Genomic DNA, 22939 nt, shown 5'->3' on the forward strand with positions numbered 1-22939 from the left:
CCTGGGTAGGTCTTTGTGTTGAGGAGGATAGCCGTGGGCTGGGGCTTCACTTACATGGGCACCACGAGCCTCTGGAGTACAAGGCAGACCCAGCAGGGCAGAGCCTGGGCACCCCACTTGTTCTGTCAACCTTGCGCATGGAGGAGTCATCAGCAGGACAGCCATTGCCAGTCACAAGATAGAGGAAGGGACTTCTGTCCCTGAGGGGACCTTACTGTGGCGTGCTGCTCATCTGAGATTCAAAGGCTTCACTTTGGAATTCTCAGTTTCCTTCCTTATCACCTTCCAAAGTCTTCCTTGGGGGTTGTTGCCATTCCCAGGATGAGCAGCAGGTTGCTGAGAGCCTGAACTCTGCAGCCAGGCTGTCTGTGTTGGAGTTGCAGCCCACTCTTTAGTAGCTGGGTGATTTTATTTTATTTTTTTTAAAGATTTTATTTATTTATTTGAGAGAGAGAGAATGAGAGATAGAGAGCACGAGAGGGAAGAGGGTCAGAGGGAGAAGCAGACTCTCTGCCGAGCAGGGAGCCCGACGCGGGACTCGATCCCGGGACTCCAGGATCATGACCTGAGCCGAAGGCAGTCGCTTAACCAACTGAGCCACCCAGGCGCCCCAGCTGGGTGATTTTAAACAGGTTCCTTAACGGCTTTGTGCCTTAGTTTCCTCCTCTACGAAAGGGGAAAATAATAGTACTCACCACAGAGGGCGCTGGGTGGCAGAATCCGTTAGGCGTCCAACTCTTGGTTTCCGCTGGGGTTGTGATCTTGGGGTTCGGAGATAGAGCCCCGTGTTGGGCTCCATGCTCAGCAGAGTCTGCTTGAGTTCATTCTCCGTCTCTCTCTGCCCCTCCCCCACTTCCCATTCACGCCCCTTCTCCCTCTCCCTCTCCCTCTCTCTCAAAAAAAAATAGTACTTACCTCAGAATTTACTGTATAGACTCAGTGTGTTAGCATCTGTGACGCTCCTGGCACATGCCAAAGGGCGCATGGAGATTGAATACCTAGTCTACATTCCGCTGGCTCTCCGCAGTGAGTGCGCTGCTCTTGGCCCAGCCGTCTCCTGAGCGCTAGGTGACACACCTAGCTGCCTCCTGGACAGCATCTCCCCGACATAAGTGTCTCTTCCCCTCATGACCCACATCCTCAGGAACCAGGGGCTGGAGCCACCATGTCTGACTTTGACCTAGCTGCCACGCAGGCCCCCTTCTAGTCTTGTTGTGCCTCCACCCAGACCCCTCTTGCCGTGGCCAGAGTGACTTTCTAAGGTATTGTGTTCACAGATAGGACCCTTTGAAGTTCCCAGGCTGCCTGCAGAGAAACTTTTTGGCATTAAATGCAAAGCCCTTAGGAATGAGCCCACTGACCCAGCTGCATTTTCATTTCCTTGCTACTCTGAACGTGTTTCGCACATTGATTTTCTCTCTGCCCCGAATGTTCTTCCCTCCCAGCCCCCAAATCAAATTTGTCCTTCGTGATCTTCTCCCTGAGAGCCTTTCCTCACCAGGCTGCCTAGGGGCCTCCTCTCTCCTTGTGTTCCTCTTTGTGTCTCCTTCCCTCCATTTTCAGTCAGGGAGCTCTTGGAAGAGGCCGGGATGGGAATAGAGTAATTCCTGCTATTAGGCCTGGCCCACAGAGAGCCTCAGGAAATGTCTGTTAAATGGCTAACTCAGCAAGTCTAACAGCTGAACATGCTAGGAGTCCAGAATTTTCCAGCCTGAGCCCCGGAGGCCCAGCCCTCTCGTCCTGGCTCCCAGTGGCCACCAGGAGTCACCAGCAGCTTAGTGTCTGCTGAGCCATTCTCCAGTCTCCTGGGATTCATGGCAGGAAAGACCAGTGCTTCCAGTAGCCACCACTACCCAGTGCTCATGTGTCAGGCACAGTGCTCTGCACTTTTTTTTTTTTTTTAAGATTTTATTTGAGAGAGAATGAGAGCATGAGAGGGAAAAGGGTCAGAGGGAGAAGCAGACTCCCTGCTGAGCGGGGAGCCCGATGCAGGACTCGATCCCGGGACTCCAGGATCATGACCTGAGCCGAAGGCAGTCGCTTAACCAACTGAGCCACCCAGGCGCCCCTGCTCTGCACTTTTCATGCAGTATTTTATTTGTTCCTCTCAACCTCCGTGTGAGAGAGTTTCTCTCTTTCATAGGTGATAAAATCGGCAGATTAAGCATCGTGAGATCACAGAGCTGGCCTGTGACTGTGTTTTTTTTTTTTAAACAACAAAATAACATTTTGAGAATCCGGGCTCCCAATTATGCAGGGCTGCAGGGCATCCCCCTACCCTCTGTCCCCAAGTGGCATGTGCCCTGCCTCCACCATTGCTGGGGGATTCTAGCTTTGTGTCTAACCTAAATCCCTCCCTGCATCCTCTTTTTTTTCCATTCTGGGCTCTGGCCGCCGAGGCCTGATTATGGAGGGTCAGTGTCCCTTGAAGTGTGGGACATGCAGGGCCACAGGAGTGAGGTGAACTTGAATCCTGGGAGGCTGTTACCGGCTGCCCCACTTGGGGCAGGTACTTCCCAGGACTGCAGCAAAGGCTGCTTAATCAATCTAGAAAAGGCGTTCAGAAATGATAGACTCAACTCCAGGGACAGTAACCCCGCTGCTCCCCGTAAACCCTCCCTCCTTCGCGGGGGCCAATCTGACCACACACCCTTGGTGTGCAGCTGCTTCGCCTCAGGGAGCACATATGCACCTCAGCTTACTGGGAAGGAACGCGTCCTGGAGGAGCACGTCTGGAAGGGCCAGTGACAGGCCAAGGCATTCGGGGAAGGGGTGGGTGTGGGGGAAGAGGGGCTGGCTGGCAAAGACTCAGCAGAGGAAGAGTTCAGAGGGGAGCCAGCTGGGAAGGCTGCCCCTCCATCTAGTCTTTGAAGTTCCCTGGTAGTAGAGGGTGAGGATAGAGCCCCGGGGCTAAAACCTCTCTAGGCCTTCAGTATCCTCTGCCTTTCAGGTCTGCATACCTTCCAGGTTTTCAGTTCTCAGGTACTCAGCCTGCGTGCCTGAGTTGGGGGTCTCTAATGTCAAAACTGGAATGGCCTTTCCCTGGCTGGGCACATGGGATGAGGCCCAGAGAGGGGCCAGGGTCTTGTGCGGGGTCACATGGCAGAGCTGGGATAAGAACCCAGGCCTCCCTCTTTTCTGAAAACTGCCCTCAGGTTCTGCAGAGAGGGGCTGGCCTGGTCTGGGGCACCCAGTTCTAGGTCCTGCTCCCAGTGGTCTTCCTGAGAGACCTTGGGCAACTCGCAGTGTCTTGGGGAGGGCGGAGGGGGTTTCCTCACCTGTGAGACTTCCAGCCGCACAGCTCTGGGCCGCAGCAAAGGTGACACAGCTCTTCGCTGGGGCTGTTCTGCAGTACTGCCTCCTCTGTGTGCCCTGCCCAGTCAGGCCCTAGTGAGCCTGAGACTTGACAGGGAGAAATGACGGAAGCCCTTGTTCTGAACTCCTGCTGCCCCCTGGTCATCTCCCTGGAAGACACACCTTAGCTGGAGCCTGCTGTTCCTGTCTCCCTCACCAGGTGTGAACCCCTTGGTGACAGGGATGAGATCTGAGTCATTTATGTCTCCAGTGCCCAGAATAAGACCTGGGGTAGTTTGAATTCAATATTCAATAGCAACTGATAGAGGCGGTCCTGGCCCCTAGAAGTCCTCTGGAAAAATCCTGGTGGCACCAGGTGAGGATCCATCTGGGGAGAGTCAGCATACCACGTCCTGGGTACAGGCTGTATTCTTTCTCTGAACATATATCTACTGGTCACAAATATTTTCATCCTTCTGCACATTATTTCAGTTGATCTTCCTGGATTTTAGGACGTTTGTATTGACTTCTCATTCCCACTTCACAGATGAGGAAAGCAAGGCCCAGAAAGGCAAAGGGGTAAGCAGGCCACAGCTCATCAAGGTGGCCAGGGGCTTAAATATAGGACTTCTGACCAGGCTCTTCCCCTACCCCTCACAGGAGCAAGGGGTGACGAGAATGAGGCGGCCGCTTAGGTGTTTAGCACACAGTGTGGAAGGGGTGTGAACCCTATTTGTGGGTTCATTTCTGTTGATTTAGGAGAACATGCCAGGAAAATATTCCCAGACCAGAGCTCTCAGAAACAGGGCAGAAGTATGCCATTTGTTTTTCTGGCCGGTGGGACCAGGGGTAAATGGTCCAGGAACAAGACGCTCTTTGGCATTCACAGGGTTCTTGGCAGATCAACAGTGACAGAACAAACAGAGTCTAGGAGGAAACATACTGGTTGCATCGAGTTATAGGATTTCAGGGCAAATTACAGTTCTCTCTCTTCTAAACTGAAATTTCTGTAACCTGGTTGTTTTTGTCATGAAAAACCTCTTTGTAATGAACAAAATAAATGCAAAGATTCAGAGCAGCTAGATTTTGTTGTACAGCCACTCAGGTTAGGCGGTAATTGGCTCCATGACCTAAAGCTGTAGCTGGACTCGGGCAGTGAGTGAACAGAACAGCCTGGGATGTGATCACAATCCAGAGGAGGGTTTGCTTCCTCCCGGGGTGGGGTTGGGGGTTGGGGGGGTGGCGGAGGCTGGAGCGTCCAATGGCTTGAATTTTCAATTTCTGGCCATCCCGAGAAGTATGTTAGTCTGTTCTCAAATATTGTGACCTCTCTGTGTGGTGTTTTTGCTGTGTCTAGGAACTGAGCTTATCTAGACCATAAGAGTTGGATAAGCCCTTAGAAATCATCTCATTCCACTCCTTTCAAAGCTGGGGATGCAGCAGCCCAGAGGAAGGGTTGTCCCCATCAAGTGGTGGCAGGGCTAAAGCCAGATGACATCCTCCTACTTGCTTCTCTGTCGGTCTTGAGGGTTGGGGTGGGGGTCAAAGGTCAGAGACAAAAGGGATCCAGGTGATGTGCTGTGAATCTATGGCTTCATTGTTCTACAGTTAGTTCCTTTGAAGAAGGCCAAAATTTAGCTGTGACGCTGTGGCGGGGCAGTTTAACTCTGTCCGCTGGTCACAGCCAGCCTCTGATGCCAACAGCTGTTTCAAACATGGTATTCAACGTACACCTTCCCGTATTTCTGTGAAGCCCTCCTTCCCCTGACAGCCTTGTGTGACTATGAAGCTGGAAGAGAGCAAGGACCCCAGCTGTGAAGGGAGGGTCACGGATGGTGGGGAGGCGAGGGTGAGGAATGTTGGTGGTGACCGCCTGGTGCCTCAGCCTCGATGTGTCCTTCTTGGATCCAAAGTGTTATCCTCAGGTCTCCACAAGGACGTGGAGGCTCGGTTCCCACGGCTGTCAAGTGGGAGCCAGGATTTAACTCTGACCCTCTGACTCCAAAGTCCATGCTGTTGCCTCTCATGCTGCTGGTGGGAGTGTCCACAGATACAATCATTTTGGGGGCCAATTTGACAAAATCTAATGAAACTAAATGCTCATATAGCTCTCTGACTCTCAAATTACATATTCAGGAATTCAGCCAATATTTTTACTGGAACAAATTTATAAAGAATAATGTACAAAGATGTTGTTTTCAACTTTCTAACAGCAAACTGATGGAGGCAACCTAAACATCCATCGCTATAGCAGGCTTAAATTATGATATATCCAAACCATGGAATATAAGACAGCCTTCAAAAAGAATGAGGGAAACCTAAATATATAATCTCACGTATATAAAAAGACAATGTATATGTGTGTAAGTTTTATGCACAGAAAATGTCTGAAGAATACATATTGCACGTACCCAACTCTGGGAAGGAGAGAGCCATGAGGCCCCTCCCCAAACAGACTGAGCCCTGGTCCCCAATGTGGCTGGTTGGCAGCCAGAGGGAATCAGCCTTTAACTGGGAATTTATTTACCCCCTCTCTGTATCTGTTTTATGGTTTAAAAAAGGAAGGCTTAGGAATGTCTTTATAAAAAGCATTGTCTATTTGGAAAGGTCTAATTACCCAAATCTTTTTATATGGAAACTTAGAAAACTTAATTCCATTTTTTTATTATTCAACATTTTATACATAATAAATACAAACTTTTTACAGCCACTGTAAAGAAAGCACATCTGCACAGAGGCACTCCCTCCGAGCCTGGCCCTGTGCACTGTGATGCTGGATTATATGTCCTGGAGGGAGGGGTTCTTTTTAAAAAGGAGGCATATTTTTACAACTTTTGTTTTTTTTTTTTTTAAATAAAATTAGCAGCTCTTCCAAAAAATATTTTAAAATATAACAAAAGATTTCAAATAACTCTCTGAGAATGTGGAAAATCCAGATTCAAGGACAATTTGGCTAGCTAAAGAGAAGACAAGACTGGGTAGCGAGAACTATCTGATTCAAGCACTTGGAAGACTGTTTAAAGTGCTTTGAAGATTTTTAAATTGTCAGAGAACTTTAAATTCTTAAAAAAGCCACCCTTTTATTTTTTTTAAACTTAAGAATAAGTTTGATAAACACAAAAAGACCTCAAATAGATCAACAGGTTAAGAAATGCAAAAAACAAAATAAAAACCCCAAATCACAGAGAAGACTTGTCACTGGGTACTGTCACTGAAGTGATCAAACGACTAAAGATTTCTTCAGTTGTAACCTGACTTTTGGTCAAAAATCCCATGGGGACATTTGGCGAGCATTTCAAGTTTTTAAAGATTCTTAGGAGGGATGGAGTTTTCAAAGCATAATACAACTTTTAGATTGAATTCTGCAAATCTGATCTCTTAAAAGAAAAAAAACGCAACTGGCCAAAAAAAAAAAAAAAATGCCCTTGTCCCTGGGTTTGGCACTCCTGTTCTTCCACAGGTGGCCAGACAGTAGAGACCTACTCTGGGCCACCTGCCACTGTGAGCTTGCTAGCCTGTGGAAAACACTACTTTTGGCTCTCCTTGTGACATGGAGAACTTGTCTTTTCCTTGTCCATTTGCGCTTGGGCGCGGTGTGTAGTCCTTTAGTCCTTTTTCACAGGAAGCTGGTTTCCTCCATGAGCCACAGGTTCTTCCTCCCAAGGCATTATCAGGCCAGGGGCACCCTGTGGGGGGTGGCCACTGGTCTCGGGCAGCCACAGGCTGGCTGGCTGGGCTCGTGCACCGGCTTGGGAATAAAACATGAGGGGCCTCCCCAGGAGAGAAGCTCAACAAGGCAAGTATGTGTCCCCAATTTATCTAGACATTCAGATTCTAAAGATATTGGTCAGAAGAATATATGCTGCAAAAATTAAGATGAAAAATACCCAAATACAAAAAGAATATTAAATCAGCTCATTTCAGATCTGGAAGCTCCATTTCTGCTTCAGCCTCAGCCTCCTTTCTATTAGTCTATATGATGGACAAGATTTGGCTATCGGTTCAGCCCCTCCGTATTAGCTCCACTAACACTAAATGAATGGCGTAAATATTAATACAAAGGACACTGTTACTGTTTTTAATCTGTTAGCTGTGGAAGAGATGTGCATTAATGCAACTGGCGATAAACTCAGGGCGGTCCACTTTTTCCCAGTAAGTTTCACTTTCTCAATCTGGGGACTAACTGTGGGGAGGAGCCAGCCCCTCCTGAAATCCCTCCTTCTAGTTCCTTACACAGCCGACATGATCTGATTAAACTTAATCAGACGAGCAAAAGCCACTTGAAGAAAGATGAGGGTCTTTGCCACACCCTTGTGGCCACAGTAATATACTGTACGAGTGCACATGATCAGTTTCTCTGTGACTGTGCCCTGAATGAGGCCTGGTCTTGAGTCTCATATAAAAATGGGCCACTGATAGGCATGAGGGCTGTACCCCCTTGCTTCTAGGGCCCACTAGGATTTGTGCTATGGTAGGAGAGATGACATAGAAAATGACAACAAAAAAAGGCACAAAATATCCAAAACGTGGGAGGAGTCCACCAGGCCACCCAGTCACATAAGCCTCCTTGTTTTCACTCTGTTCAAGAGTCATCATCATGCAAAGGTGCCTAAAGAACAAGAATGGCCAAACGCCAAGCCTGGCCTTGATTGTAGCAGTAATGGATGGGTAAACCCATCATCACACCAGTGTGATTTCTACATCCTCAATCTTCTCTGCTGGCCTTCGGGGGTTCTGTGTAGGTGGAGGGGGAGCTGCCCGGACCTGAGCAGGAAACAAATATATGGACTGTCAGTCGGCTTCCCGATTCAGTGCTTGAAGCCTCCACAGCCCAACAGGTCATCTACCCACAGTCATGGGCACCCCAGGGGTCTCAAATGCTCTGAACATGAAAGTATGTGCTTCCAAAGTAATTCTGACTATTTCCCACACCAGGGAGTTACTGTTCTGATGAAATGTGGAACCTACAAATCAGGTTCTTTCCTCGGCTGAAAGCTCGGCTATAGCCCTAAAAGCCTCCTCCAAAGCAAAGGCCTGGAGGTGGAACCCAGAGAGAGCAGTGCTTGCAAACTGAAAACCTTTCAGCCTGTCCTGGAAGGAGGGCTGCGAGAGAGAAGACTAGAGAGGCAGCCTGGGGTGAAGTCATGAAGGGCCTCATAAAGCCATGTTAAGAAATCTGAGCCTTACTCTGTGGGCAAAGAGGAGTCTTTGGTGGATTTTAAATAGCGGTAGCAAAGGTGTGAAAGGACTAGTCGGATAATGGTTTGGAGAAAAGAGCGGGGGTGGGCTAGGGTATAGGTAAAGAGACAATTTAGGAAGCTTTTGTGATCAAGCTGGTGTGAGAGTTGATGTTAGCCTGACCTAGGCAAGGGTGGGGGGCGGGTAGAGGAAAAGACAGCTGTCTCCAAGGTAAATGTGGCAGGATTTGGTGATGACTGTTTGTGGGAGGCAGAGCCAGGGAGCTACCAAGAGTGATGCCAGAGCAGTGGTAGAATGGAGGTTCCACTCACCAAGGCGGGCAGTACAGGAGCAGGAGCATGTTGGGGAGGGAGGATAATTAACTCACTGTTGCTGAGTTTGGGGCTCTGGTATGTGTACACTGAGATATCCACAAGGCTGAAGCTTAGGCAAGAGACTGGATTGGCAGAAGTCTGGAAGTTGTCAGCAAATAAATGGTTATCAAAGCTGTGGGAGGAGATGAGGTTGCACAGGGAGAGTGAGTTTAACGACCTCAGGAGAAGCAGCCCATGGACAGAACCCTGAGAAGCATCAGCAGAGATGGGTTGAAGCAGAGAAGCCCGTACAGGTGAATGAAAAAGAAAGGGCCAGAGTAGAAAGCAAACCAGGAAAGGGTTTTGGAACAAACTGGCCCACTTCTCCCCATTCCCACTCATACCCAGCAGTCTATGCTGCCATCCCCTCTTGCTTGGACCACTGCTCCAGCCTCCAAATGGCTCCCCATGTCCATTCTGCCACCTTCCATTCATTGTCACTTAGCTGCCACAGCAATGTTTCAAAAATGCAAAACCAGTCACATCACTGTCCTGCTTACAACTTTGCAATGGCTTCCTATTACACTTAGGATAAAGAACCAAAGTCTTTAACAAGGCACTCAATCCATGTCTGAATGAACGAAGCCAAAGGAAGTGAGTGGTTCAAGGACTGGTGTCAAATGCTGATAAGCAGTTCAAGGAAAATTAATGCACTGGATGAGTGTGGGAAAGTTATGACCTTGAGCTGTTTCACAGTGAGGTGGGGGGAAGGAGGTGAAGGCATGGAGTGAGGGGTGAGGAGAGGTGATTATTTGTAAGAGTAGATTCTCCTTGAGAATAGAAGCTCTTAAACCTCAAAAAGGGATGAAGTAGAACTCATTTCATCTCTGTTCCTCAAAAGAGGCCAAATATAAGCCCGGAAAATAGGTTCTCAATAAATGCTCGCTGGAAAAAAAAAAAGTGCTTCTGTTTCACAATTAGACCACTCTAATGCTCACAGAGCTTGCTATAATTCAAAGACTTTCCTAGCTATCTCACCATGGCTTAGTGAGAAAACTGCCAGCGTAGACCAGACCTTCCAAGATGTGTTGCTTTTTATAGCCTTCATTTTTTTAAAAAGATTTATTTATTTGAGAGAGAGAAAGAGAGAGAACACGTGCACGCACAAGTGCAGGGAGGGGCAGAGAGAGAATCCTTAAGCCGACTCCCCACTGAGCGGCAAGTCCAAGGACAGGGGCTCAATCCAACGACCCAGGGGATCATGACCTGAGCTGACATGAAGAGGTGGAAGCTTAACCAACTGAGCCACCCAGGCGCCCCTACATTTTTAAGAGCTCTTTTCATTGTCCCCAACCCACCTGACCCTTGCATGGGGGCATCACTGTAACATAGGGGCCACGGGGAGACATTAATTTTTAACTTTCATTTTGGAAGAACTGTGCATTCTGTAACCCTGCCAGATAAGAGACTTACGGGTCGCAGTTTGCCATATGAGGTCTCAGGAGTATGCCGTGGTGCCCGTGAGAATCCTGGTGACTCAGCAAGGAAGCTGTTTTCTAGGGAAGGGAACCAAGCAGCTCATTTTATTTGTGTTGTTGAGCAATAAAAATGCTAATGCAGATCCATGTGCTCTTCAGGTGAACATGTGATTTCTGAATGAAAATGAAGTTAGCTCCATGCCAGAACGCTTACCATTTGCTGAAGGAGAGCGCGGGAAGTACTGGGAGCTCCTCTTCTCTGGGCTGGGGTAAGGGCTGCTGGGAGGCTGGTCATACAGCGGCAGTGGAGGCAGGGAGCCCGGTGGCATGGGGGAAGGAGAGATCTGCCACAAAGGAAAAAGAAGCTACAAAGTGCTCACTGCAGGAAGGAGAGGCAATCTGGCTTCGCTGACTAATTCAGACATATTACTTTTCTCTGCAGCTCAGATAGGACTATTCACAATTTTTGTCAGCCTCATTAGAAGCACATGAGCTTAGAATAACAATCCCAAACCCTATTTTGTGATGCATTTAACTTTTTCCTCTCAGAGATCTCATTACACTACTGATTATAGTTTATCATAAACAGTCATCAAGTCAAACCATTCTCTAGAGTTCTACTGAAAACATACCAAATCGGTCAATTCAGTAAATCCGGTGAAGAACAAAAAAAAGGGGACAAGTTCTATTTTTTTGTTAAGATAAAATAATTGGCTGTTTCTGACTTCCCCAGGTTTTGTAAATGTCAGACTAAGTGGTCACAATGTCACACAAACAAGGTGGAAAGACATGTTCCTTCTGATCCTGGATCTACCAGGCCTGCTATGGCAGACCTGATTTAGGGGTTTCCTGTAAAGCCAAGTTTTGCTAGGATGAGCTGAGCCTAGAGACACATCAGTAAAATGGGGCTCTGGCAGGCTCATTAGTTCTCTGAAAAGGACGGGCAGGCAGGCTCTGACCGTGATGGAAAGAAAGAGCAGTATTTTCATTACCTAAACTAACCATGGAGACAATACATTCCCCCTCCGGTTTCTTTCTTTCTTCCTACCAAACCATTCTTTTGTATGTCATATACAATTTATCCTTTCGGTTAACTGATTCAGAGCACAAAAAGCAGGCAAATGGAGGTGTAATACAGCCATTACCCAGGAGCCAGGTTGGTGAGCCTCTGCTTTTCCAAACTCAGTTTTTGCAGAAACTTGACAACAGAGGACTAGAGTGGGAAGGCGGGGCTGAAACTGTAGCCCCACATTTGCATGGGTCAACCACCCCTTGGGGGTTATTTTCTTTAAACACCTTTTAATTCAGCTTTCTCCCCTCTCACATACCTGAATCTCTCTCATCCGGGGAGTGTCACCGTTCTCTGAGGCTGAAAGTTCTTCCACTAGCACCGATGGGAAAACTCCAATCCGCCCACTGAATTCCCCTTCCCAGAAGCCATCGTCATCCTGGTTTTCTTTGTTCAAGATTCGGATGATTGCTCCCTCAGGAAAGGATAATTCATCATCTGTCTGGCCCTCATAGTCATAAAGTGCTTTCACGAAACAGACTAGGTGGCAAAAGGGAGAAAAATGCTTAAGGACATGGACGGCCAGGTTACTTTCGCAACCACCCCTGCGCTCACGTGACAACTAAAAGCCCATCACACAGGCTAAGACTACAGCTGTAATTCTTTACTCACTGAAGATCTGCTCAGGGTCCTACCGTACAGGGTAAATGTGACCAAATAACAGAAAACACGGAACGGGAATGAAGTTCTGCTTTTTAACCCACTGAAGGCTGACTCCAGGGCAATACTGCTTAGGCCAAATGTGACCAAATAAAGAGTGCCTTCTTTCAGTCTTTACCACTGGCATCTCCGTTGAGGCTGCCTGAAACGAGCTCGGCCTCCGTGGAATTGCTGGATGTGTGTGACCGACTGTCCAAAGCAGCCAAGGACTGCAGCATGCTCAGGAGACTGCTCGAGGTGGGAAACTGTAGGTACTTTTCTGGCACATAACCCACTTGGCCAACTTTATTTCGAGCCTGAGTAAAAGACATGTGACAAAATAGGTTTGCACACACAATCTGGACAGGGCAAAACTAAAACCAAAACCAACTCCTAAAAATGTCACAAGAAGGGGCGATACGAACAAAGGAATATACCTTGACCCAGTCTTCCATGTCTCCATCTTCAATCACTTCTAACACCTCATGCTCCTCAATGGTCAGCTCATCTGGTTGGGAAGCCTGCAATGTAGGATGGTCACGGACAAAATTAAAAAGGTTAGATAAAGAGCAGATGTATGCTGATCATAACAAAAACTGTGGATCAAGATATTGAAATGATTTTGAAGAACATACTGAACATAAAAATTTAAGGGCTGTAAAACTATCGTAATGAGGTGACGTTTTGCTTTAAAAAACTAAACAAAATAAAGCTGCAACAAAAACTGGAGAAACGGAATCCTCAAGAGGCCATCAGGTGCAGTGAACACAGCACTCGGCTGGAAGCAGGGGCCCCAGGCTCCAGCTCCAGCTTATGTATCTATTGGTCATCAACTTCTTGATGCCTCCATTTCTTCAAAATGACACTCCTGCCATTCCGGGAGGCAGGGGGAGTCAGTGTGGGATGGGTAAGCTGAGAACCATGGTGATTTGGGAAGCACAGGCAGAGCGAGCGCTGAACCAGAACTGCACAGAGGCCACCACAGAGCTGCGCACTGTGAGAACGCAAACAGCTATCTATGTACATGGACTGGATGATAGCGTGAGCGGTGCCTGGAACTGATCTGGAGTCACCGTGTGAAAAACAATGGCCAAGAGAAGAAAGCTGGGAAGGAAATGACTGAGATGGGTCACAATTTGGATTTATGATGCTCTAACTTAACTGTGAAGACTGGGCTGATCTGCCTAGGTGCTACTGTGCAAGCTGCTAACCGTGATGGTTTTATTATCTCTGACAGCAGGAATCCACCAGCACCGGCCACCAGATACTGCTCCTGAGACTGCAGAATCTGAGAGCAAACTCTTGGGGGGGGGGAAACTGTGTGGCTGTGTTTCCTAAAGAGACTTGCTGTCACATGTAGCAGGGAGAGGCCTGCTGGCATCTTCTGGCTCTCTGGTGAACAGTCTTAAAAGCGTTCCCCAAGTCCCAAGATTAGTACAACTATATAACTACAAGACCATATAGTTTTTCGAATCTCACAGTCTCAAAGTGTAAACTATCTCCAAGTTACACAAGCAAAAATAAGGCAAGAAAATGGGTCACTCTATTAAGACTCATTTCCCATTTCACATGCATTATAATATTTCATCAAATCCAGATTCTGGATGTTGCCACAACTGCTTGAGATGTTCAAATAGTACTGAGAATGGCTGATCCATTACAGAAATACTCCAGGACCAGAATTTTAAGTAAATTACCTGATTTCAAAATTGGGGGAAAAAAGGTAATTTATCCATGAGAGCTTTTCCAGTGAAATTTCTTGGCTAATCTGAAACCTCACTATGCTTTGACTATATCAGCAAAAGGCAAAAATATAACAAAGACATTTTCCCTAATTCCATGGGAAGACTTAAAAAGTATCAACACAACTGACTTCAATGTGTGAGGACAAAGCAGGAAGGATAAGAACACCTTTAAATATACTTTGCCCTCGTAAAAAAAAAAGTCATGGAGGTCCATGCAAGTTGTTCAGTGCTACTATGTAATATCAGCAGATACTAGGTTGATCATACCATCCCCAAACAGTGACCAATTTTTCCACTTGACAAGGTCAAGTCCTCTGCTTGGATCTCAAGACTCTACAGGGTTTGGTTACTGTGGCCTCTCAATGCTTTGGCCCCACACACCATTCCCTAGTCTCTGGAACACACCATGTTATTCCTTGCCTCTATGCTTTTACCAGGCTGTTCCTTCTTTCCAGGAGGCCCCACTCCCTCTTTCCCGTCTGATGAATAGACTTAGATGACTGGGTTCAAGTCCAGCTTCAGTCTGTTTCTAAGGGCAAGTGACCATAAGACCTCTCTGAGCCTCAGTTTTCTTTTTTATTCCTATTAGAATGTAAGCTCCATGAAGGCAGAGATTTTTGTCTGTATTCATCAATGCCATATTCCCAAGCCTAGAAAAGAGCACAGGATGTTACACGGAAGGTGCTCAATTAATATTTGTTGAATTAATGGGTTGGCTGATAATATCTCCCATATTGGGTTACTGAAGAGATTAGAATAACATAAATATAGTACCAGGCACATAATACTTCACATATGTAGCTATTACTATTACTCATGATTTGAGACCCAGCTATTGTTTTTCCAGACCACCCACCATGAGCTGGCGGCTTCTTGCTCCTTTTGTTGTAAGGCTTGTGCATCTCTCTAACTACCACCAACTACCATGGCACTCTGCTTAGTTGTTTGCCCTTGTAGGGTGCCCAGCAGAATGACTTACTTACTGCAGGGAATGTAATTCTTCTCATGTATCCCAACTAAAGAGAGAAAGTGGTCAGGAAGGGCTTACTAAACAAACACATGCTCTTACACTGCCCCCTGAAGTCCTAACTCCCAGGGACAACCACAACCCTAGAAGTAGCCAAGCGCTCCATCCTCACCACTCTCTCTCTCAATTTTCCATTTTTTTAAAAAAAACAATGTGCTTTTTCCTGATTAAAATAATACATGTTCACTGTAGAAAAGCTGGAAATATGTATAATCGAAATCTTACGGTACATGTAATTTGGCATCTTACTCTTCTGGCCTATCATTGCTTCCTACATAAAAAGACTCTCATTAATGTAATTTTCAATTATCTTGATAATATTTTATGTACATTATTATATTATATGAATGGTTAATTTATTTAACTATTCTCTTATCAGATAGCCAACTTCAAGCTACTACAAAATAGTACTACGATGAAAAAACACTTTGTATCCAAAACCTTCTTCTAAATTGTGGATCATTTCCTTAAGATATATGCTAGTAGGGGCAAAGGTTATAAGCATTTTTAAGTCTTTTGAATCTAATCCTTAAATATAACTTTCCTCTGTTCTCACCAGATTAATCCAGGCCTCCTTTCCAGGTCTGGACTATAGGAACCACCATTAGGCTTATAGTTCAGTTCTCTTTAATCTATCCTGTACAGTGTCTATACCATGACCAGGGTTGTTACCTTCTTAAAAACCCCATCTGATTTTAGGACATCCAAAGGTTCTCACCAGCCAGGATACAAACCATACTTCAGTCTCGTTTCCAAGGCCCTTTACTAACAGTAAACATCTTTATTTCCAGCAGCTCTAATCCCTACACCTGATGCTCGCCCGCTACTGAATGTAACATTTCCCGAACACCGCATACTCTCATCCACCTCTGTCTCTGTATCTGCTGTCCTTTTTGCCTAGAAGGCTCTTTCCCTTCTCACTGTATTTAGTAAGATCTTATGACCTAATTTAAGTGCCATTTCATCTATGAAATTTCTCCCATCACAGGAAAAAATTAGTGGTTTTAACCTCTACTATAAATGTTTTTATACATATTCCATTTTTCAGTTTAATACTTAATTCCCCCAGACTATCCATTCGGGGGGGGGGCACAAATTGTGTCACATTAATTCTTGCATCCCTGAAACTTAACAGGCACTAAATAAATGTTTGTTCAGTGACGAACTAGTTAAACAGATTTTTATAGTCTGCTTTACCATAGGGACATGCCTGGCATATGCCAACAGAGGGAATGCTGGATGGATGTGATCTATTTATAATCACTCAGACTCTTGGGATCCTCTCCATTTAAGGACCTTAAATTTTAAATTCTGAAACTTCAAAGTAAATATAATATTGAGAGGTGAGATGAGAAAACATTCCCAACCCTAGTTTTATAATACTCTGTAACACCTTTCCAACTATCTCAGAAGATGCCTTGAAATTTTCAAAAGATTATCAAAATAGTTTACTTCCTCTTTTAGAAAAGAGGAAGTATTCATAATTTAAGTATATATGAAAGGATGTTAAACTAAAAAGTCTGGGTATCACTGATGTTGAAGAGTATATATTGCCAAGCTGTGGCCATCCAGGGACAGTGGGAGTGCGACTGTCCCCCATGTATGGCTATTGAAGATTCTTTCCAGACTCTGCTTCTGTTGTTGTTCCTTAAGCATTGGGTGTCCATCAGCATGGGAGCCAGAGGAGGATTCATTTGTTTATGCCTTCCTTATATCATTCATTTATTTATCCCACAATTATTTACTGAGGACCTGTCGTGTGCCAGGTACCGGCCTGCGTGCTGGAGACACACAGACAAGGTACACGGATACAGACCGGGTTTCTGCTTTTATGGACCTTTAGTGGGGAATCAAGACAAAGAAATATAAAAACAAATAAGATTAAGTTTGGCTGGTGGTAAGTGCTATATAGTAAATAAAAGAGGGAAAAGGGCAATGGGAAGAGAATAGTGAATGAGAATTTGGCTTATATTAGGTTGTCAGGGGAGACCCGAGGAGGCACTATTTGATTGCTAAGCCTCAATGAAGAGCAGTATGCAGCCAACCAAAATCTGGGGAAAGATGGTTCTAGGTAGAGAGAGCAGCAAGTGTAAAGTTGTCAAGTTAGGAAGGAGCATGGTGCCACAGTTGCTAATGGGTGGTGAGTGGGCTGGTTAGGAGAATGGTCTGACACGAAGCTAGGGAGACTGTAAGGGGCCAGCTCAATCTGAACATTATAGACTCTAGGGAAGAGTTTGTTTTCCTATGTGTGATGGAAAGCTTATAAAAGGTTTTTAGGCAAGGGAATAAAATAATCTCTTTTATTTGTTAAAGATAAATTTTGGCTGCAAAGTGAACAATGGACTGTTGAGAGGGAGGTAAGTATGTAGAAGGGATACCAATTATGGGTTTTTGTTGTTTTTTTTTTCTTTTACAGTAATTGAAACAATGGCCTAGACCAAGATGGTGAAAAGTGAATGGATTCAGGATATGTTTTGGAGATACAGTCAACAGGGCTGGTTGATGGACTAGATGAGCGGAGGGAAATTCAGTGTACTTTGTATGAGTAAAAAATTTATGTGTAAGTAGAGCAGAGGTGAGAGAGATGAAAAACTATTATACCAAATCAGGATTTGAAAATCTGGCATCTATTTATCTAGGTCCCTGCTTACCATGGAAACAAGAGGTGGTTATATTAAGATTAGGAAAGGTAAAGTTTAACAAAACTTTTGTAAAACAATTTTCTTTTAGTATCAGTTTGGACGGTCATCCTAATGGAGGGTCTTGTGCCAAAGCAGCCAACTGATAATAAGGGTTAAGATTTCGATTTACTGAAAATTTACTAGATGCCAGGCACTGTTCTAAGTGCTTTGCTATAAACGTGTTATCTCACTTAATCTTCAAACTAGCCCTCTGATATTATCCCCATAATATAGATAGGAAAACTGAGGCTCACAGAGACCAAGGGGCTAGTGTGGTCAGATAGCTTGTAAATGGCAGAGACAGGATTTTAATCCAGGCAGTCTGATGTCAGAGCCTAAACTGTTCACTATTATGTTATACTGTCTCTAACGTTAACTGAACACCAACTTTATAGTAAGCACACTATGCGAGGCTGGGTAGACACAGTCACGTGTGTCTTCAGGGTTGCCACAATTTAATATGAACAATAGGTTAGAGAAATACACACCTTGTAGGAATAAACAACTTTGCAGGTAAGTGGATAATTTCTTAAGGTGCCAGAGGGGCTGGAACTGCTGTCATCAAAAACATCCATGTTGTCTTCAAACTCTTCTCCTTCTTCTCTTTCGGGATCTGCATTAAGCTAGGGAAAATTAGAAGCCACTGGCTAGCTTGCTTACTTCAAGAAAATGGTTGAAAGCAGGAAAAAACACTTAAAACCTGACTGTTTCAAAATATAATTTACTTATTCAACTGCACACAGAAAAAAAGTATCTATTCTCACTTGCATTTTTCCTGTTATAAAAAGACCAGTTTTTTTTAAAGATTTTATTTTTATTATTTTTATTTTGAGAGAATGAGTGTGAGCACACCTGCATGCACATGTGAGAGCGGGGCAGGGGGCAGAGGGAGAGAGAGAATCTAAAGCAGTCTCCATGCCCAGCATGGAGCCCGACATGGGACTCGATCTCACGACCCTGAGATCATGACGTGAGCCAAAACCAAGAGCTGGTGCTTAACCAGCTGTGCCCCTAAGATTTTATTTTCTTTCTTTCTCCACTGAGGCATTTTATTTGCATGAATGTATTACATCCCTAGAAAAAGAATCCCAGGATTTCCCTCCTGTGTTTTCGTCTTGCTTCTTCATGGTCCATGATGCCAGCTGAGGTTGTCAGGACAATGAAACCAAACTGGCGGGATGGGAACAGGTTATTCTGCCATTTTTCTAGATCTTTCAGTTGTACATCAAAATCTGGGGCTGATCACTCCACACTTGTTTAACCTGCCCATGAGGTTCACAACAATTTTCCCAGCTCTGTGATCATCAGTGATTTCAAATTCACCAATGTAACCATGCTTCATCATCACCGTGAGGAACCAGAGGATGACTTTGGAGCATGACCTAATAAGAACCTGGTGTTTGTCTCTCTTTTCAGCAATAATGCTCTTGAGGGCAGCTGCCAGGACATTCATGTGCATCATTATGGCGGCAGAGAGAGATGGCAGAAAGCAGATTTTATTTTTAAGTAATCTCTACATGCAATGTGGGACTCAAACTCACAGCCCCAAGATCAAGAGTCGCATGCTCCACTGACTGAGCCAGCCAGGGGCCTGAAAGGACCAGGTTTTAAAACAAAAAACAAAAAACAAAAAAACAAAAACAAGAGTAAAATGTTTTTCAGATATATAAGAAATGTTTATCAGTGTCCTTTCTCTTTCACTGTTAAATACTAATAAAGGTCTCTTACCATTTTATTTTTTATTTTATTATTATTATTATTTTTAAAGATTTTATTTGATGGAGAGAGACACAGTGAGAGCAGGAACACAAGCAGGGGAGTAGGGAGAGGGAGAAGCAGGCCTCCCGCCGAGCAAGGAGCCTGACGCGGGGCCTGAACCCAGGACCCTGGAATCATGACCCCAGCCAAAGGCAGACGCCTAATGACTGAGCCACCCAGGTTCCCCAGCCTCTTACCATTTTAAACTGATCATATGGGGAAACGTTAGAAAGATTTCTAAAGCTACCAAGGATTTGGAGATTGATAGAAATGTAAATTGATACATCCTTAAAAAAAACACAAAAAAACGGCCTACTGCAATTAAAAACTAAACATACCACCTGATCTAGCAATTTCACTTTTATGAATCCCTTACGGAGAAATAAAAGCATCAGGAGGTAAAACTATAGATATTACTCAACTTACAATGGGGTTATGTCCAAATAAACCCATCATAAGTTGAAAAATATCCTGAGTTGAAAATGCATTCAATACACTTAACCTACTGAACATCATAGCTTAGCCTAGCCTACCTTAAACACACTCAGAACACTTACATTAGTGTACAATTGGACAAAACCATCTAAAATAAAGACTATTTTGTAAAAATAAAGTGCTGAATATATCATGTAATTTACACTTGGTCCCCAACTTACAATGGTTTGACTTATAATTTTTCAATTTTGCGATGGTGTGAAAGCAACACACACTGAGGAGAAACCATACTTTAAATTTTGATCTTTTTCCAGGCTAGCAACATGTGGTACAATGCTCTTTTGTGATGCTGGGCAGCAGGAGCTGCGCACAAGGCCATGAAGGTAAACAAGGTACCCTCACAACCATTCTGTATCCATATGATGATTCTGTTGTTCACTTTCAGTATAGTATTTAATAACTGGGTATAAAAAATGTATTTGCCTAGAGTACTATTCATAATATTAAAGTACAAATAGTATTTATATGAACATAAATATCTGACAGGGGGAGGAAGAGTAAGAAAAACAAAGACTGGAGAATAGAGATGGCTGACTTGTGTTTTAGGTACCTCTGTACTATCTGAACTATTAAAATAAGCATATCTTACTTTTTAAACTAAAAATCCAACAAACAGGAAACAAAACAGGCAAAGTTTCTTTGTCTTTCGTTACACATAAGCATTTATGTAGCTACTTTTTCCCATGTTCAAATATGCAAAGGCATGCATGTTTACAACATTAAAGAAAGAAGGACTGGACAGTCGGAATTAGGCCTCACGATAGAAAGAATAACTGAAATATCAAATCCCTACAATAAGCTGAACACTGTGCCAGGCTCATAGATATGAAACGAAGGACACAGTTTGCTTTGCATGAGCTCATACTCTAGAGTGGAGAAACTGCCACAATTAAATGTTGAATGTGCAGGGGGGCCTCTGAATAGGAAGAGGTGTTTGCAGAAGGTCAAGACTCCCTGGCATTTAGCAAGTTGCAACATAGAGGCTGGCTATATTGTCCAATTCTACTTTTTAATGAATTAAGGTGATTTCTCTTGAGTAATTATTAACATTTAAAACTGACTCTATAAAATTCTATAGAACCTTCTAAAAGAATAAATGGCACATATTTCCTGTCAAATGTACTGCCTACATTTCAAAGCCCTTGTAATATTCTCATTTATAACTATTCCTGGAAATTCTTCACAGTTGGATGAGATAATCATGTGCCTCATCTTACAAATAATTCATCTATGGTCAGTCAGGTCAATGACAAAGTAAGACTCAAATCTGACCTTTCAAATCATCTCAGGCTATAATACCATCATTTACCAAAAGGGCATTGTGTCATATAAAAGATGAGAATCTTATGCTAGAAACTGCCATAAAATGTAAACATATGGGCGCCTGGGTGGCTCAGATGGTTAAGCGTCTGCCTTCGGCTCAGGTCATGATCCCGGGGTCCTGGGATCGAGTCCCGCATCGGGCTCCCTGCTCCTTGGGAGCCTGCTTCTCCCTCTGCTTCTCTCTCTCTCTCTCTCTCCCTCTGTCTCTCATGAATAAATAAATAAAATCTTTTAAAAAAATGTAAACATATTTACATATACTTAGAAGACACTGCTTTCATACTCTAGTAGAGGTTACAGACATTAAAAAAAAAAAATCCATAACCAGGCATTGCAACAGAACAACACAAAACACCCATACACTATAAAAACTAAAATTAGAGCCAATGTGGGTAGAATATGTTTCCAAAAATATATAAGGAATGTTAATGTGCACTGTGCTGTGGCACTGGGAATCAATCCAGAACATTTTATCTTGACAACACTGTTTGATACTAAACATTCTTTTCTTTCCCCTTTATTCTGAATTCATTGTCTGATTCTCATGGAAGGGAATGAAAAGTTGCAGTGACAGCAATGGGGGTCAGGGCCATGTGCTTTTTCATTGCTCCAGCAGCTTTTCAAAGTACGTCACTGCTGAATAACTTCTGCTTTTTCCCTCTTTCACCCTCTGTAACTTCACTGTTACAATGTTTTCTTGACCCAGCATTTCTAAAATCACATTCTTCCTGTTTCTTAACAATAGCTCTCTTAGTCCTTTTCCTTCCTGTCACCTGACAGAACTTCAATTAAAACTATTCTTTCTAGCTGTACTAATGTTTTTCCTTTCTTAGATGTAAAATGCTTACTCTCTTTGCAGGGGCAGATAAGAAAAAGCTTTCTGAGTTGGTATTAGTAGCTGTCTCTTTGTACTCAGCAAAACCACCTCTGAAGGGTTTCATCAACTTTATGGTACTGTAATGAACTAGAAAGTAATACTGGGTCCTTGGGTCTGACAGACTTGAGTTTGAAAGCTGACTATAACATTTACTGTTGTGTGACCGCCGGCAAATTATTTAACTTCTCAGCTTCAATTACCTTATCTTATAATGAAGACAATTACTTCTTCATAGGGTTATCATAAGGATTAAATGAGGTAACTTCTTTCTTTCTTTATTTTTAAAGATTTATTTATTTATTTGAGAGAGACAGAGAGAGCACAAGCGGGGGAGCAGCAGAGGGAGAGGGAGAAGCAGATTCCCCACTGAGCAGGGAGCCCAATGCGGGGCTCCATCCCAGGACTCCGAGATCATTACCTGAGCCGAAGGCAGACGCTTAACGACTGAGACACCCAGGCGCCCCAGAGGTAACATATTTAAACCCATAACACATGCTGGATTCATAGAAGGTACTTAATAAATCATTACTCTTTTTTCCTTTTTGATGAGGAAAGAAGAAATTACATAAAGAATCTGGTGATATTCAATACAGAGGAAGGCAGCTCCTTAAACTGACTAGCAGAACCTCTGAGTTTTGTTTGTTGGACAGAGAAGTGATCACATTGAACATCATTCCAAATACAACACAAATAGATTATAAAGGATGGTGTTGAAAATATCAGCAACATAGATTTCTGCTTCCAGATAAGATGGAGTATCAAGGACCAGATTTAAACTCCTTCCAGAAACAACTAAAGAACTCAAAATATATGAACACTGGACATCATGCACCGAAGGGGATGGGAAAGTTTCCTCAACTTAGGAAACAACTATTGGAATCCAAACGAATCGGAATAAAGGTAATAAAAACCAGAGCAGAAATCAATACAATAGAAAACAGAAAAACAGGGAAAAAAAAAATCAATGAAGTTAAAAGCGGTTTCTTTGTGAAGCTCTATCAAATGGATAAACCTCTAGCAGAATGATCAGGAAAAAAGTGGAGACACAAATAACCAATATC

General features: G+C 44.0%; 1 protein-coding gene and 1 pseudogene across 1 annotated transcript in view; both read right to left on the reverse strand.

Moving 5' to 3' along the window:
• Positions 1 to 5937: 5937 nt before the first annotated feature.
• Positions 5938 to 22939, reverse strand: part of FCHSD2 (FCH and double SH3 domains 2) — a 244164-nt gene continuing 227162 nt past the window's right edge. The window contains exons 11-17 of the mRNA XM_073879594.1: positions 17914 to 18048; positions 12410 to 12493; positions 12112 to 12289; positions 11593 to 11813; positions 10479 to 10608; positions 10260 to 10342; positions 5938 to 8058 (exon numbers count right to left, since the gene is read on the reverse strand). Coding sequence (XP_073735695.1) covers positions 7975 to 8058; positions 10260 to 10342; positions 10479 to 10608; positions 11593 to 11813; positions 12112 to 12289; positions 12410 to 12493; positions 17914 to 18048 — 915 coding nt within the window. The 3' untranslated portion in view covers positions 5938 to 7974. The remainder of the gene's footprint in view (positions 8059 to 10259; positions 10343 to 10478; positions 10609 to 11592; positions 11814 to 12111; positions 12290 to 12409; positions 12494 to 17913; positions 18049 to 22939) is intronic.
• On the reverse strand, positions 18086 to 21039 carry LOC141370460 (small ribosomal subunit protein uS8 pseudogene; annotated as a pseudogene).

Source organism: Callorhinus ursinus, unplaced genomic scaffold (assembly GCF_003265705.2).
Source record: "Callorhinus ursinus isolate GAN/ISIS: 27379988/994484 unplaced genomic scaffold, GSC_fseal_2.0 scaffold35, whole genome shotgun sequence".
Taxonomy (NCBI): Eukaryota; Metazoa; Chordata; class Mammalia; order Carnivora; family Otariidae; genus Callorhinus; species Callorhinus ursinus.